The following is a 16614-nucleotide window of genomic DNA, read 5'->3' as shown; positions in this document are numbered from 1 at the left end:
GGTTTTTTCTTTCCCATCTAGTGGGATGGAAAAATGCTCGACGAATACAAAATAAACCCATTTGTCTTATAAGTAGAAAATAACGCATAAGTGCAAGAACCGAACTTTTACCGTGGTGTAAGAGGGGATGATTGAGGTGGTGAGCAAGTACAAAACAATGGATGTATGCCCTATACAGACACAGTACCTACAAGTTACTATTCTTGGTACCATTTTATGTTATTAAGTTGGTTGATGTGAGTTGTAACAAGTGTGAAGAGAAGCGTCCCACGTGGAGGAGATGTCTAAATTTGAAGGCAATATTTGTTGGCTGTGAGGCAAGAATGTAAAGAAAATAAAAATGTGGGGGATTACAGCGAGGTGCCAAAGTGGGAGAGAACTGGTAAAAGAAATAACAAACAGAATGCTAAGTTAGGGCTGGCCAACACAGAAGGATAGGTTTAGAGGGGTTGGTCCCTCCTTTGTAGGAGGCCATAATGCCATGGCAATCATACCTTGCTTCTCTTTCCTTTGAGAACCCTCCTACCTTCTTTCATTGATCACCAGGTACCACCTTATTTTGTTTTTCGACCCCTTAATTTCCAGACAGATCTTATGCATCTTTTCTCCAATAATATCCGATTTTGAAATTTCGGAAAATTCTTTTTTAATCTAATTAAACGTAAAAAGGACGTACATATTAGATCATAGGATCTTAATCCTGGAGGGAGATTAATACTAATGTTGTTATCTCTACTTGGTGGCACATGTACATGTACATTTGTTTAACGTTACACATTTGCAATTTCTCTCTTCTTCTATTACATGCGTCTACATGGTTGCATGTGTCGTGAGGTATATACGTTGATCTTACAAAACCCTAATGTTGTTTTGTTCAAATATTGTTTAATTTGATTATGGTTTAGGGGTCTTCAACCATTGCGACGAGCAGTTGCGGGAGAGGTGAAGTTTCCGGCCACCACAACATACATATCTTTGGGAAAGTAGTCCTTGGCCGGAGGTTGATCAAGAGACGAATAATGTCTTCTGACAATGCTCCGTCCCCGGACTCCTCATCCGCTTCACCACCTGCACCGGACTCGTCCAAATCATCACCATCTGGTCCATCTCCAAAGGAATCCCCAAAGGAGTCATCTTCAGAGCCAGCACCGTCCTCGCCACCGCCATCATCACCACCACCGTCCTCGCCGCCGCCATCTTCACCACCACCGTCCTCACCGCCACCATCTTCACCACCGCCTCCAAATGACTCGTCTTCACCATCATCGCCACCTCCCAAGGACTCATCTTCATCATCATCGCCACCTCCACCCAAGAAGGAGTCCCAGTCTCCACCTGCACCACAGCAGGCGACCCCATCTCCACCTCATGCTAGGGAACCACCGGGTAAGGCACCGCCGGCACAGAAGACACCAGAGGCAGATACTGGAGGTGAGACTTTCAGAGCGCCTCCTCCTCCAGGGCGTTCTCGGACTTCTCCCTCTGGTGCACTCACGCCATCACGTGGTAGTAGTTCCTCATCAAAAGATAGTTCTGATGATGACGGCACATCATCATCATATAGAGGTAGGATAGCCGGAGTTGCGATTGGGGCGGCGGTAATTATAATTGTCTTGCTCGTTGTTTGTGTGGTTTGTATCAGGAAGAAGAGGAGAAAACGCCGTGATATGCAGTACTATGGAGATCCTGCTAAAGGTGCCAAACCCTAACGCTAAATAATTACTTTCCAAAAAAGAGTAGGCGGTCCTATTCATCATGAGTAATACTATTTATACCATGTTTTTGTACCACATTTTCATACCACTTTAGGTGATATTTGATGTGGATAGTCACATCATTTGAATTAATCAGATTTTTAAATTTAGTTTATTATTTAATAAACTAATAATTAAGAAAAACTAGTTACTTAAATGATAATTGTAGTATACGAGGAGTCTTCCTCCTTCTTTTTCTTGGGTTTTACAAATTTTTCAAATGATGTAGATGTCCACATCAATTGCTACCTAAGGTGGTATAGAAATGTGGTATAAAAATATGGTAGGAATAACATTAAATACCCATATGCATTAAATATCCATGCACAACATTCATTAATTTGTTTTTTTTTTCCTCCTTTTTTGCACTAGCAGCATTCATTCTCTCGCTACTGCTAGAAGTACCTTATTTTCATAGCACATTAGTTGACCACATGATATGACTGTGATCTAAAAATCTGATTCTTTTAGGATTGTTTTAAATTTGTTTGATGTGTTTTAACCTCATCATTCTATAAAATTGAAACCATGTTTATGACTTTTCCTAATCAAAGAGCTTAGACATATATGGAAAACGATTGGATTAGTTGAACTACATATCGTAGAGCATGCAATAGACTTATCGACTTGTTCATACAAAAAATGAAAACTTTATATGTGCGCAGCTGGTGGTGGCTATTACAACACACAACAACAAAATTGGCACGATATAAATAATCCACAAGGAGACCATGTGATGAGGCTAAACAACCAACCGCCGGGTGGTGGTGGTGGTGGTGGTGGTGGTGGTGGTGGTCCTTGGCCTTCACCACCGCCTCAAATGCCGCTGAGCGGTGAAGTGAGCACCAATTATTCAGCAGCTCGGGGACCCCCATTGCCAGCCCTCTCACCAACAATGTCACTTGGGTTCAACAAGAGCACCTTCACTTATGATGAGCTAGCGGCCGCCACTAATGGGTTTAATGAGGCCAATTTGTTGGGTCAGGGCGGTTTCGGGTATGTGCACAAAGGTGTTTTGCCCAATGGAAAAGTAGTTGCAGTGAAAAGTCTCAAGTCGGGTAGTGGGCAAGGAGAACGAGAATTCGCGGCAGAGGTGGAGATCATTAGTCGAGTCCATCATCGGCATCTTGTGTCACTGGTTGGATATTGTATTGCTGGTGGGCAGAGAATGCTTGTCTATGAATTTGTTCCCAACAAAACCATGGAATATCACTTGCACGGTGAGTTTTGTATGCACTTAATGTATTCTCCTCTGTGACACGAGTATTTGATACATTGTCGAGATTCTATTGATATCACAAAATGTCAACAAATGACAACACATCATTAACAATAAAAATATGGACCGATACTATCTCAAACATTCTTGTTTATCGTCTCTCTCTTAATAAAAGGTAAAATGAGAGAGGCGGTCAACAAAGTAATCATCAAGTTTTGTCTCAATAGTTGTGTATTGATTGATTTTTTGAGCTATTGTTTAAATTTTGGGTTGTAGGAAAGGGTCTTCCACCTATGGATTGGCCAACTAGGCTTCGGATTGCAGTTGGGTCTGCCAAAGGGCTTGCATACCTTCACGAAGATTGTAAGAAAGTCGCAGCCGCTATATCTATTTATTTCCCCTATTTACTTATTTTTGTCTCTTTTTCACACTTGAAAATCTTATCATTACTAATTCATTGGAAATAAATTGCATCCAGGCCACCCAAAAATCATCCATCGTGATATCAAATCTGCTAACATTCTCATTGATAACAACTTCGAAGCCATGGTATAGTCCCTGAGATGTTTATAATTTGCGTACCAAAATCATTCAGTCATTTTAAACATCCTTTTAATCTGTTCATTTTTTTCTTTTCTTTTAGGTTGCTGATTTTGGGTTGGCTAAGCTGTCTTCTGACAATTATACCCACGTCTCAACACGAGTCATGGGAACTTTCGGGTAATTCATATAGCTTCTGTATTACATAAGTTTTACTCCTACACTCGAGACATGAGTTCGAATATTCATTATGACAGATAAGAAAATGAAGATAATATATACTGCAATATTTTTTTTTTTTGAGAAAAATATATACTGCAATTAAATTAAAACTAGATGAAGCAAATTTATAGATAGCTTGCAATGCAAGCAATAATATGATCTGTGAAATTCTAACTCAATCTCTTCTTAATTACTAGTGGGCTGGTCCAATTAATAACTCTAATTTTGGTTTTGCATATGAATAATGCAGATATTTAGCTCCAGAATATGCATCAAGTGGAAAATTGACAGAGAAGTCTGATGTTTTCTCATTTGGGGTCATGCTCCTGGAACTCATAACTGGAAGGAAACCAGTGGATCCTTCAAATGCAATGGACGACAGCTTGGTTGACTGGGTTAGTACTTGCTCTATTCTTTCCAAATTTGGATCATTTATTGTAAATTAAGGATATTTAGAGTATTATATATCACTAAGGTTTTACTGATTTGTGCCAAATGTGACATAAATGTACAGGCTCGACCACTTCTCACTCGTTCATTAGAGGATGGTAATTACACGGAGCTAGTAGACATCGGTTTGGACAATAATTACAACCCTCAGGAGATGGCACGCATGGTCGCCTGTGCTGCTGCAAGTATCCGTCACTCTGCTAAAAAGCGCCCAAAGATGAGTCAGGTATACATATCTAATAAAATGCTATGTTGTCATAGATATTGATGTGGGCTCGATGTTTGAAGAAAATTTCATCCTAACTGTTGTTTGAGACCTACAGTTTGATAACATAACACTTTGTGTTGTGAACAAAACAGATAGTACGTGCACTAGAAGGAGAAGTGTCGCTGGACAACCTAAATGAGGGGACAAAACCCGGGCAGAGCTCTATGTTCAACGCGGGTGGAGGAAGCTCAGACTATGATACGCAAGCGTACAATGCTGACATGAAGAAGTTCAGAAAGTTAGCCCTTTCAAGCCAGGAATTAGGGAGCAGTGACTACGGGACTTCAAGTAATGACTCCAGAGAAATGAGCACACCCAAGAAATGAGTAACTTTGAGCCCTCATCCTCTACAACAATAATGAATTAAGAGGACACAAAATTCACAGTACAGTAAAACTGTAAAAAAGAAAGCAATTGATGATGATCATATATGCATGCATGCAACGTGATTACTGTTTCTAATTTGTCATAGAACTTTGTGATAAAGCTGAAAAATGTGAGATTAATGGAAGATTTGGAGTGCCATTGATCGGCCGAGGGGCGATTTGCTTTGGTTAATTGTGTACTTTGTGGGGTAATTGAGATGACCCAGATGTTAATTAGCTTAATTAACTTTGATCTTTCTCTGATAAATGGATTTGTACTATACCCGTACAAATACGTTCGACTTGGAAGATATATTGTCTGTATTGTTGTAAATTGCATTGAATGTTGGATTTTTTATTTTCAATAAAATTAGTTGTATCATACATTATAAATCTTTTTATGTTATCATTCAGAAAGGTAGTGCGCACCTCCTTGCAAATCAGAAATTAGGATCAGAAAAGGGTTTAATTAATATACTTCTGATCAAAATCCTTTGCACTATATATATTAAGGAAAATTTCGTTCTCAAAATAGAGGATCTAATGCTAATGTTTTCATCTTAATTTTAAACAAGTTAAACAAATCTACTCTCTTGCTAGCTCGTTTTTTATGATATTCATGCTTAAGCGTATTCTTCAAGAAACGAATTTTGTGACCGGAGCAATTGCAGCTAATGATCTTGTCACCCATGATTTGCTATCTGAATTAATGTTTTGCCTAAAAAAGCCTCGTTTGCCTAACAAATTGGATTGTTTAATGGAAGTTAATGTCGTGCGTTCTTCTTGTAATTTTTTTGGCATTTTTCATGCTGAGCTTTGGGATATTTTCATGGTCTTAATATTGTCAAATATTAATTGTTTGGTTATCTTATGGTTAGGAGGTTCGTTTCATTGGTTTAGGTAGATTTTACTCATGAGTGCAACTCCTTCATGAATGGAAGTTGGCACAGTTCTAACGTCGAGTGCGTCCATGGCCCTTGCTCGTCTCTAGTAACCGATCGAGTTTCTTCGCCCCTCTCCCGCTTTTTGATTAGGGCGAGTCACTCAAGTCCCTCTTTTACGAAAATCCCGGGGTTTATGCGTTTTTCGGAAACTAAAGTCAAGCACAAGTTGCACTGTTCTAATGCTCACGTTAATTTTGAGAAAAATGTTATAGTTCATGCGTTAGCTGATTAAATTGATATGTATAAACATTAATAACATGCTTCCAATTATGAATCATTCATGTGTTTATTAACTATGGAAGAATAAAAAATAATTGTTTTCGACACAAAATAAGGAATTAAACTTATGATTTTGGAGGAATTAGACTTGTTGATGCACAAAATCAGTGGGGACTTTGATACAACAGAAAATGTTAAGTTTGTGACCTTCGCTAGATTGCTCCAGTCACTAGTGTGGATAAGTATGTAAATGGATAGGGACAGGGAAGCAAACACAAGATATACGTGGTTCACCCAGATTGGCTACGTCCACGGAGTAGAGGAGTTCTCATTAATTGTGAAGGGTTTACAAAAGTACATATGTTCAAGCTCTCCTTTAGTGAGTACTAGTGAATGATTTAGTACAAATGACATTAGAAAATGTTGTGAGAGAATGATCTCTATTTATAGAAGAGAGTTTCTAGTTTCATTCTGACATTGACACGTGTCGTGTTGTGATTGACTTCTGATGTCGACACGTGTCACGCTATGATTGCCTTCTGATGTCGACACATGTCGCGCTGTGATTGGCCTCTTAGTTGGAGGGAAACTCTTTTGAGTCTTTGACGGTATAACATTGACCGGTGCTCAGTAGTTTCGGGATTGGTCAAGTATGGTACAAACAAGACTATTTGAGGGAGTTAGTATTTTGATTTAAAAGGAATCATGAATTTTATTATTTTATCCATTCTGCCCTCGTATTCTTTCTGAATTTTTTGTCCATTTACTTTAATCTAACATCTCATAGAGCTTCCTAATAATCAAATTGGTTTTCATTCAACAATGGTGAATCAATAAAAGAGCTTATATGAAAGGGAACTATTACGAGTGATAATTTGGCTTCAGACGAATATTGCTTCCTCCACAAAGCCCCTTCAAACACATACTTTTTTTATTGGAAACCTGAGGGTTGGGTAAAGCTTAATCTTGATGGGTGTCCCAAGGAAATGGCTAATTTCATTGGTGTTGGTGCTGTCGAGGTGAGATTCTATGTGCTGAAGTTTAGAGTCTTTTTATCGGGCTGCAAGTTACATGGAATAATGAAATTAAGAAGATTATGGTGGAATGAGATTCTGCACTTGCACTACAATTGATTTTAAATGCAAAAGTGGATATCACCCTATGGAAAGTTTAGTATTGAAATGTTGTGCTCTTATGCACCAAAGTTGGTATTTTGAAATTCGACATATTTATTGTAAAAAGTATTTTGTTGCTGATAATTTGGCTTGTTTGGGTTTGTCATGCAGTTTCGGTCTTTTTTTAGCAAGCTCCTCCTTCTGTAGTCAGTTGCTAATTGCAGATATAATTGGGGTCTCTTGGCCTCGTGATATTCTTATGTAATCTTTCCTCATAAGAGCATTTTTCTTTTTAAATATAAAAAATGTGGAGTGTATAATTAAATTTTGAGAGTGCTAGTAGCACTTCCCATACAAAATAAGTACTATTTAGGCTCCGATTTCATTTTCTTTTATACAAGGATGTTACATACACTAAAAGAGTAAAGGAATATTTTAATTATGAACTTGCCATTTTACAGATTAATAGTTATTAGACTTTAACAATAGTAAAAATGGGTCGGTACCCTCCATGATTTATGCATTGTTTTTTTTGGCTTTGTCACTTTCGTAACCCAGAAAACAAGGAAGGAGAAAAAACTACGAGGAAAATTACCCATTCCTTTTGGCCGACTTTGGCTTCTATAAACCAACAGGATCCAGCCTTACGCAGTGCCCTCCACTCTAGGAACCATGAAGTATGAGCCTTCGCTCAAGCCACACGGCGGTTGGCAGCAGCATATGCTCTCGCCGGCTGGGAAAGAGGTTTTACTTAAAGCTGTTGTTCAAGCGATTCCTACATACCCTATGAACTTGTTTAAGTTTCCAGCGGCGGTATGTAATGAACTGGATTCCTTAATATCTAAATTTTGGTGGGGAGATGTTGGAGATAAGCGGAGGATCCATTGGTTATCTCATACGACTTTGGGCCTTTCCAAGCAGGTGGGAGGTTTGGATTTTCAGAACTTTATTGATTTTAATGACGCCTTACTTGCCAAGAAATGTTGGCGATTGATCCATAATCCTCACTCACTTTAGGCTTTGGTTTTGAAGGCTCCTTACTTTCCCAATTGTTCTTTTTTTTATGCTCCACGTGGAAGTAGGGCCTCTTAGACGTGGCATAGTTTTCTGGTGGGTAGATATCTGTTGATGAAGGAAGCCCATTGGCAAATTATGAATGGGCATACCATGACGCTTTAAGTGGATCGTTGGCTTCCCTCTATTCCGATGGGTCATCCTCTTCCCAGTGGAGAGGTGCCTGTTACTCAGACTACTCGAGTGGAAACGTTAATTCATCATACTTTGCGCTCTTGGGATCTTAGTTGCTTTCAATCTTTTTTGTCGATTGAGGAATTGGATGCAATCAGGAAAACCCATATTGGGGATATTGGCAAGCAAGACCGCTTAGTCTGGCCAGCTACCAAAAATGGATTATACGTAGTTAAATTGGGATATTTTTGTGCCCGCTCCTTGCATGGGTCACCGGTGCATTTTCGGCCCTCCTATTCTCGGACTCTTTCATGCCAGGTATGATCTATTATATGGAAATTGAGTGTCCCGCCTAAAATTAGACATTTTATGTGGCATCTTGCCCACCGAGCCCTGGCTACGATGGAAAACTTGTTTGTTCGCAAATCGGCTCCCTTGCCGCTCTGTCAGATTTGTCATCGGCATGCAGAATCTATTGAACATCTGTTCTTATTATGCCCTTAGGTTGAGCTAGTCTGGTTTGCTGGAGTTCTTAATTATAAAGTTGATATAAATGCGATCTCTTCATGGGTTGATTGGTTCTATTCCATTGCCACTCAAAGGTTTGGGTCTTCGGAGGAGCATGGTTTTTTGTTCTCTAATATTGCTTTTACTTGTTGGAATATTTGGAAAGCTAGATGTCAATTTTTGTTTCATCACTCTCCCATCAACCCTACAAAAGTTCTTCTTGCCATATCTACTTCGGCTTCAACGTTTTTGGCAGTTAATGGGTCACATTTTTCTTCCTTTTTGGTGCTCTTCTCAAGACAGCCTGCGGTGGTCATTTGGTCACGCCCACCATTTTCCTTCTTCAAGATAAATGTAGATGCCACTGGTCTTCTTCCACTCGACATGGCTTTGTGGGCGTGGTGATTAGAGGAGAGCAGGGTTAGTTTGTTGTTGCTGCACGGTATGAAGTTCAAGCATTTAATGCATCCACGGTTGAGGCATTGGCTATGTTGATAGGATGTCAACTTGTTGTTCCTGGGCTTGGGCAAGGTAATCTTTGAATCTGATTCTCAAGATACCATTTCATCTTTATCACATTCATTAGATGCTGGCAGCTGGGGAACCTTTCCTACCTTGTCATTGGTTAAAAAGTTTGAAGAGTCTTTCTAGGTCTGTCACTGGTCTTGAGTTTCAAGATCAGCCAATTTGGTGGCGGATTTCTTAACGTCGCGTCACAACACAGAGATGTGCAACCAGATTTGGGTTAACCGCCCTCCATCTTCGTTAGTTCATGTACTTAACAGGGATGGTTTGCCTTGTCCTCTTGGTTCATGTTAATTTAGGTTGCAATATATGGGGCGACACTTGAACTCGATTCTTGTGTCTTTCCTTATCCCCTTTGCTGTTTGTTTGTGATGTTTTGTTTGTTAGCCTTCTGGTAGGCTTTTGTTATATCTTTCTAGCTTTTGCTAGCTTGTTATATATTGCCTGGTTTCCAAGAAAAAAAAAACGAACAGGATCCTTCCAGATTCTTTTGGTAAGGATCTTGGAGATTCGTGAATCGTGTTTGTTTATTGTATATCGTGCGGTCAGTTTTTGTCAAGTACTATTTGTGTTTAATTTTAAATTAAAATATTAAAAATAATTTCTACTGCATGACAATTTACAGTAAGCGGATCCGGATTCTTCTATAAATATCCTCGCAAAAACCTTCTACCCAGAAAAGAGGGAAAAAAAACCCTTCGCTGCCGCTATCGGGCTTTCACTAGTCCGAGTCCGACCCGATTGCCTCAACGAGATTCATATAGTTATGCAATCTTCACCATCTGGGTACGATTACTCTGACTTTCTCATATACTCGTAATCCAGCTCCTATCAATTCGCCATGGGAGACTTCATCAACGATGCCTTCATGCGCGGCCAAAACGCTACCGTTCAGAGTCGACCCAAAGCCCACGACCACAAAATGTTGTTCAGCTCAAAATGGTTAGTCCTTAATTAGGGTTTCTTCTTCTTATTCGTGAAGGTTTAAGGTTCTTTTTGTGTATTTTTTTAAGCCTGAGTTTTTCTTTGTTCTATTCTTTTAAAATTAATTTGACGAAAATACCTTTCACTTGATCTCGGTCAACAATACAATTAACATTACTGAAATATGCCACTAAGTATTAGTATTACGGTAAACGAAGGATCTTAAGTTCGATTATCGTTAAAAATAAATTTAAATTGCTTTATTGTTAGTTCATTGTTAAGCTAAGCTCATCTTTCTTGTCTTAGTGTGGAAATATCAATTGTTCAAATAAAAAACATTACCGACAACATGCCACTATAGTTTAGTGATATTCCATTTATGTTCGATTCTCGACAAATTACTAACACCCCACCTCATTAGTGACAATAATATCATTTGTTAAAATTAAAAAAAAAATTATCAACAATAATTAACAAAAGGCCTTTCCTTTCCACCCCGAATATTGTAAAATTACCCGGAAGGACAAAATCCCACAAAATTTTGGGGTCTATAAATTTTCCCTGCCGCTATCTGGCTTCGACAGTCCGACTCCGACCCCGGCCCGACTGTCACAACCGGATCCGAATCGCCCATATATTTATGCATTCTTCACCATCTGAGTACGAGTACTCGGACTGCTCCAGATACCGTCACCCAGCTCCGATCATCGCTTCTCCATGGGAGACTTCAACAACGATGCTTTCATGCGCGGCCAAAACGCCGCCGTTCAGGGCCGAACCAAGGCCCAGAACCGCCAAAATGTTCTTCAGCTCAAGATGGTTCGTCCTGGGGTTTTTATGCTCTTCATAACTTTTGTTAAAGCTCGACTGTTTAATTCTTGAATTTCTTGGTTAATTATGCGATTTTCTTTGTTTTTAGAAAAACCCTAGTTAAGTTTTGAGTTTCTCTCTGTAATTTTTATCGTGATTTAACGAATTTCGATGTATCTGGACAATGTGTGCGGTGATTTTGTAAATATTGTGAAGTTCTGGATGTATTTTGTAAGGGATGTTGATTTGGAGATTTTGTGTTTGCAGATTGGGCAGAGCCACCCCACTGGTCTAACAACAAACCTTTTGAAGCTGTTTGAGCCTAGACTGCCGTTGGATTTCAAACCGCCTCCAGAGAAGAAAAAGTGCCCACCTTTGACAGGTCTGTTAACAATCTTATATGGGGGTTGATTGGTTTCAATTTGGTATTAGTTTCTATGTTGTTGCTGTTAATTTTTGTACTATTAATTTTGTTGTTGTGCTTTATGAAGGGGTAGCGCAATTTGTGAGTAAGTTTGCGGAGCCCGGAGATCCTGAGTATAATCCGCCTGTCCAAAAGGGCGAAACTCCTGTAAGATTTTTACTTGAATCGCTTGTATGAGGACTCAGCGTTATGAAATCATTGTTTGTGCTGCAACATATATCTGTTTTTCTTTGTTGGATTCAGACACAGAGAAGGGCTCGAATACACCAGCTAAGACTTGAGAAGGGTGCAGCAAAGGCTGCGGAAGAGCTAGAGAAATGTAATGACTTCATTCTTTACTTGATTGTAGGGTTTGGAGTCTTGTAATTTCTGTTTTCTTGTCTTCCTAAAATCTGTTTCAGTGCAGATGATCCAAATAATGACCCAAGTATTTCTGGAGATCCATACAAGACTTTGTTTGTTGCAAGACTCGTAAGTAACATTTTTTCATATAGTATTGGATTTCCTCCTCCGATTCTTCATAATCGTTAAGGTTAACTTGTGATTTTCCCTGCATACTTGCAGAATTACGAGACAACTGAGAGCAGAATCAAAAGGGAGTTTGACGTTTATGGTCCAATCAAGCGGGTAGGTATTTTTTTGAGAAACCCCAAGGGGGTTTGGTAAGAGGTTTTTGTAGCTTTATTCTTTTATTTACCTTCACAAATTGCAGATTTTCTAATTTTGAATTTGAAAAAAAAATGCTACAGTCTCAGCATTGTCAGTATTGTTATCCTTTTTCGTTTTCTTCAAAAATACGTCTGGGGTACATATTTACAAATTTTATGCATGATAAACACATTTTGAAAATTCACCTTTCAGCGAAATTGTTCGACATAATGCATTGTTTTTTGTCATAACGATAACTGGAAATGCATTATGACGCCTTTCAAGTTTGTTCTCTCTGATTTAGTTTTATTGTTAGTGGAGTCTATGCAAATTTGTATTGCTATTACAGGTGTCTCAACAAATTTACTGGTAATGTTTTACGGGGTTGTTTAAATCCTTCCATAGCTCTCTTTTGAAGTAGTTTTTATAGAGATCTTGGAATTGGGTGTTTCTAGGGTATACATTAGCATTTTTTAGTGGGTGAACTACCACTTTAGTCCCTGAATTATCACCTAAGTGAAAATTAGATCCCTAAATTTTTTTTTTTTCAGAAAAATCAGTCATTGAATTATAAAAATCTGCCAATTACATCCTAATATTAAATTCGAAGCTATTATATTCAATTTTACATTAATTTAAGTCATGTTACTTGCATGTGATACACATTGGAGGGTAGATTGGTAAATTTTCATAAAGAAATAATGTATGGAGTTAACTTTGGAGTGTAAATTGGACATTAGATTCACAACCTATATATGACATGTTAAGAGCTTATAGGCAAGAAAAAGACGATCTTACACTCTTAAAGTGTCAAGTGACTTAAGTTGTCGAAAAATTGGATAAAATAGCTTTGAATATAATAGTAGGGATGAAATTAGCAATTTTTAATGAATTTAGGGACTTATTTTACTGAAAAAATAATTCAGGGATCTAATTTTCACTGAGGTGATAGTTCAGGGACCAAATCGGCACTTCGATCTTTTTTATTTGATACAAGGGTATATATTACCATTAAGTTTTAAACATTCAAGAAGTATCTCTGGTAAGTGGTGAGTATTGATCAATATCTTTGATTTCTACCAACTTGATTACAAGCATGGTCTTGTGCACAGAAAAGCTGAGTTTATAAGCCTTTATATTAACAATTTAACACAGGTTTCACCGCAAGCATTATGGTAATTTCAGATTGGTTTGCTCCATTCATAGTTCCTCTTTGATGTAGTTAATAGTTTTATTTAAGAGATCGTGGAAATGGGTTTTCTTAGGATATATATTCTTTCTAAGTCCTAACATTCAAGACTATCCTGGTAAGGTGGTAATTTGTTCGCATATGGTATCTTTGGTTCCATAATTTCTCCTATCCAACTCCAAAGATGCTTCATCCTGCATAACAAAGCTGATTACTATAAGTTGAGCAGAGCAGTGATGCACTGTGTGCCTTTTGGCCTTTATTTCAAGCAACAAAAGGAGACCCCAACTTCTGTTCTTTTCCCTGCTCTGGGTAAATCATGTCGGGAGTATTACCATTTCTTTCTTCTTTGAACTTTTTAGTACGTGCATTTCCTGCTGAAACTTTTACATCTGGCTTTAAAGGCTCTCAGAAAAGATACATCAGCAGCAGGATTTCATGGTATTTTTAGTAGTAGTTACAACTTTTTTATTATTAAAAAAGTCTCCCTGGTAAGGGGATAGTAGTCTATCCAACTGGTAAATTGGCCACAAATGTCCCTTTTTCTGCAAATCTAGCCGGTGGTGATGCATCTTGCGATGGAAGCTGTATGATTTAAAGGTGAGCACGGCTAAAGAGGCACAGTGCCTGTCTGCCGTGCCATTTAGGATTCAATATTTGAGAATTTTTTAGTATGCTGCCTTGTAAATGCTAAAAAAATCTATGCATAATTTCTCTGTCTTAAGCAGTCATTGCTTAAGATCTGAATCCTCTATGTATGTGGTTTATTAATTAAATTCTTCTTTGAAATTTCAGGTCCGATTGGTCGCTGACAAAGAAACAAATAAACCTAGAGGTTATGGATTCATTGAGTACATGCATACAAGGGACATGAAAGGTTTGTCTTAATACTGTTTGGACTAAAAATTACCATGTGATTGATCCTTTGTTTCTAATGCTAGCTATATACGTTACAGCTGCATACAAACAAGCTGATGGGAGGAAGATTGAGGGAAGAAGGGTACTTGTTGATGTTGAACGTGGAAGAACAGTTCCAAACTGGCGACCCTGCCGACTGGGTGGTGGGCTTGGAACCACCAGAGTTGGAGGTGAAGATGTCAATCAGAAATATTCTGGAAGGTATGTAGTTTGATTCCAACATTTCCACACTTCAGTCATTAGAAAACTAACGTGCTTCTACACTTATTTTGTTTTCCTTAATTTCAAATGTGGTCAATTTTCTTAGAAGAAATTATCTTTCGTGCTGGTGGTTTTGCATTTAAGTGTATCTCAGAAGCAGTTTCTTCGTCTTCCTAATATGTAATTCAACGTAAAATTGAACTGTTTTACTGTTTCTTTGTTGACTTCCAAGTTCTATGTGTTCTAAGCATCTTTGCTAACTATAACATTCATCATTATTTGCTTAGGGAGCAAGTACAATCCGGAGGACAATCCCGTTCTGAGGAGCCAAGGGTACGCGAGGAGCGACATGTAGACTTGTAAGATTTTGCATATTGTTGTGCACACTGTCTATAAAGGTTTTGGTGTAGTGTTTTGCAAATTGTTGTGCACTTTTGGATGTAGTGAAACTAACACAAAATAAAAATTATAACTTGGTTCTAAGTATAAAAAAACGAAAAGAAGAAATTGCATGCTGCATAATTGTTTTAATGATAGTTAATACTGAGTCCTAAAAGTTTTGCAACAATGGCTTGAAGTTTTTGATCTATCCTTTGGTATGCTTTGTAGGTGTTGCCAAATTTTTCTTAGATTGTTGCAATGTTAGTATTTGTTTTCTGTGTGATTGATATTGAGTGAAATGATTTTCAGGGATAGAGAAAAATCCCGTGAAAGGGGAAAAGAGAAAGAAAAGGAAAGAGAAAGGGAAAAGTCCCGCGAACGCTCCCATGACAAGTCTAGAGACCGTGATCACAGGGAAGATAGACACCACAGAGACCGTGATAGAAACAGGGACAAGGACAGGGATAGGGAAAGAGATCGTGGTCGTGATCGGGACCGTACTCGTGAACGAGGACGGGATCGTGGTCGCGACTATGAGCATGGTCGTGATCGAGACAGAGACCATGATCGGGAGCGTGATCGTGATCATCGCTCTAGAGACAGGGAGAGGGATGATGAAGTTGGGGACCCTGAGCATGATCGTGGCCATTCCCATGAACGTATTGAATCAAAACATGAGAGGGTCCGACATGGGGAGAGGGAGCGGGGTTATGACCACACTGCCCAAGAAGATGACCAGGGTTGGTTTGAACAACCTGGACATGGCCATAGGTGCTCAGAGCCTGATGATGATGATAAGCCCTATGAGCGTCATTGTAGCCAGTATGATCAATTGGATGTTCAGCATGATGACGACCGCTACAAACAATATCCTGACCATGCTCAAGACCGCTATGATCAAATGGAAGAGGATGATTACCGTTATGAACAAGCACCAGCTGAGTCCCGTGAAAGGGAGAGGGGTGGAGATGTGGAGCGTGATTATCGGAGGTCATCTAGATCACTCTCTCGGGATTACAATGAGTATTGACTGAAGTTTAAAACCTCTCAAGCTGCCATGCTGTACCGGTTAGATTTTCACTCTGCTTGGTTTGATCAGTGCTTGAGATTGCGTCTTACACAGCTGCTGCTATCTATGTTGTGGATCTTCTTGGTTTTTTTTTCGTTTTCACTGAATCCTACGTAGTCAAATGTTTTTGCGAAGATGTCTTGAAGCTGAAGATATTGTGTGTTGGGGTGTTTTAACGTCTGAACTTTTGTGCTGATGGAAATTGGTAGAGATTTTTCACCTCTCTTTTGTAAACCTTTTTATGAAATTTGTGAGAATTTATGGACCTTTTTGGTGGTTTCGTGTGACAGTTTAATCCATGATGTCCTTTACTGCATCTTATTTCTCTTGAAAAATCTTGTGTATTAGGCTGGAATGATGAGGCCCAAAGGTCTGTGCCTTGCCACTGTTATATTTGAGTCAGGTTAGTTGGTCAGGGCACGAGGGCAGTGTTTTAGTCCTTTGCACTCGAGTCTGACCCATCTTTTGTAATATGTTTTTAAATTGAGAAAAAAATGGCTGCGCGTTGCTATTGTGATGGGACAAACTTTACTTTTACCGAGACGTTGACTGACAATAGTCAAAATCAATCACACATTGCTACATTGCTACATTGCTGTGCATTTTAACTTTTTATACTCAATCATTAGTTTGGGAATTAAGTTGCATGAAAACACTTGTAAAATGTGATCTGGGCTGTCTGGAAGTGGCGGTGAGTGCTTACAAATAAAGAGCAAAGAAAAGGCCAACAACTA

General features: G+C 38.8%; 2 protein-coding genes across 3 annotated transcripts; both read left to right on the top strand.

The window, feature by feature from the left end:
* Positions 1 to 384: 384 nt before the first annotated feature.
* Positions 385 to 5157, top strand: LOC126601775 (proline-rich receptor-like protein kinase PERK4). Of its 2 annotated transcripts, none has more exons than XM_050268533.1 (9): positions 385 to 546; positions 906 to 1695; positions 2420 to 2974; positions 3250 to 3336; positions 3452 to 3522; positions 3617 to 3693; positions 3986 to 4130; positions 4250 to 4411; positions 4546 to 5157. In XM_050268533.1, the coding sequence occupies exons 2-9, from the start codon at positions 1020 to 1022 to the stop codon at positions 4777 to 4779; spliced, it is 2007 nt and encodes a 668-aa protein (XP_050124490.1). In that variant the 5' UTR covers positions 385 to 546; positions 906 to 1019; the 3' UTR covers positions 4780 to 5157. The 2 variants fall into 2 exon arrangements, with proteins under 2 accessions (XP_050124490.1, XP_050124489.1); XM_050268532.1 differs by lacking the exon at positions 385 to 546 and adding an exon at positions 553 to 834.
* Positions 5158 to 10769: 5612 nt separating this feature from the next.
* LOC126603781 (U1 small nuclear ribonucleoprotein 70 kDa-like) lies at positions 10770 to 16196 on the top strand. The gene is made up of 10 exons (XM_050270739.1): positions 10770 to 11059; positions 11318 to 11432; positions 11542 to 11621; positions 11718 to 11793; positions 11881 to 11945; positions 12039 to 12101; positions 14107 to 14188; positions 14268 to 14430; positions 14718 to 14789; positions 15121 to 16196. The coding sequence occupies exons 1-10, from the start codon at positions 10958 to 10960 to the stop codon at positions 15839 to 15841; spliced, it is 1539 nt and encodes a 512-aa protein (XP_050126696.1). The 5' UTR covers positions 10770 to 10957; the 3' UTR covers positions 15842 to 16196.
* The last annotated feature ends 418 nt before the right edge of the window (positions 16197 to 16614 follow it).

Source organism: Malus sylvestris, chromosome 15 (genome assembly GCF_916048215.2).
Source record: "Malus sylvestris chromosome 15, drMalSylv7.2, whole genome shotgun sequence".
NCBI lineage: Eukaryota > Viridiplantae > Streptophyta > Magnoliopsida > Rosales > Rosaceae > Malus > Malus sylvestris.
Note: the sequence above shows the minus strand (reverse complement) of the source record. Positions and strands in the feature narration are given on the sequence as shown.

What these genes read in the sequence shown, in the direction of transcription:
- LOC126601775 (XM_050268532.1), top strand. Translation starts at nt 805, where the DNA reads ATGCGTCTACATGGTTGCATGTGTCGTGAG. An exon ending in CATGGAATATCACTTGCACG is followed by an intron (nt 2,975 to 3,249) that starts GTGAGTTTTGTA and finishes TTTGGGTTGTAG; the next exon opens with GAAAGGGTCTTCCACCTATG. An exon ending in CGAGTCATGGGAACTTTCGG is followed by an intron (nt 3,694 to 3,985) that starts GTAATTCATATA and finishes TGAATAATGCAG; the next exon opens with ATATTTAGCTCCAGAATATG.
- LOC126603781 (XM_050270739.1), top strand. Translation starts at nt 10,958, where the DNA reads ATGGGAGACTTCAACAACGATGCTTTCATGCGCGGCCAAAACGCCGCC. An exon ending in TCCAAAAGGGCGAAACTCCT is followed by an intron (nt 11,622 to 11,717) that starts GTAAGATTTTTA and finishes TGTTGGATTCAG; the next exon opens with ACACAGAGAAGGGCTCGAAT. An exon ending in GAGGAGCGACATGTAGACTT is followed by an intron (nt 14,790 to 15,120) that starts GTAAGATTTTGC and finishes AATGATTTTCAG; the next exon opens with GGATAGAGAAAAATCCCGTG.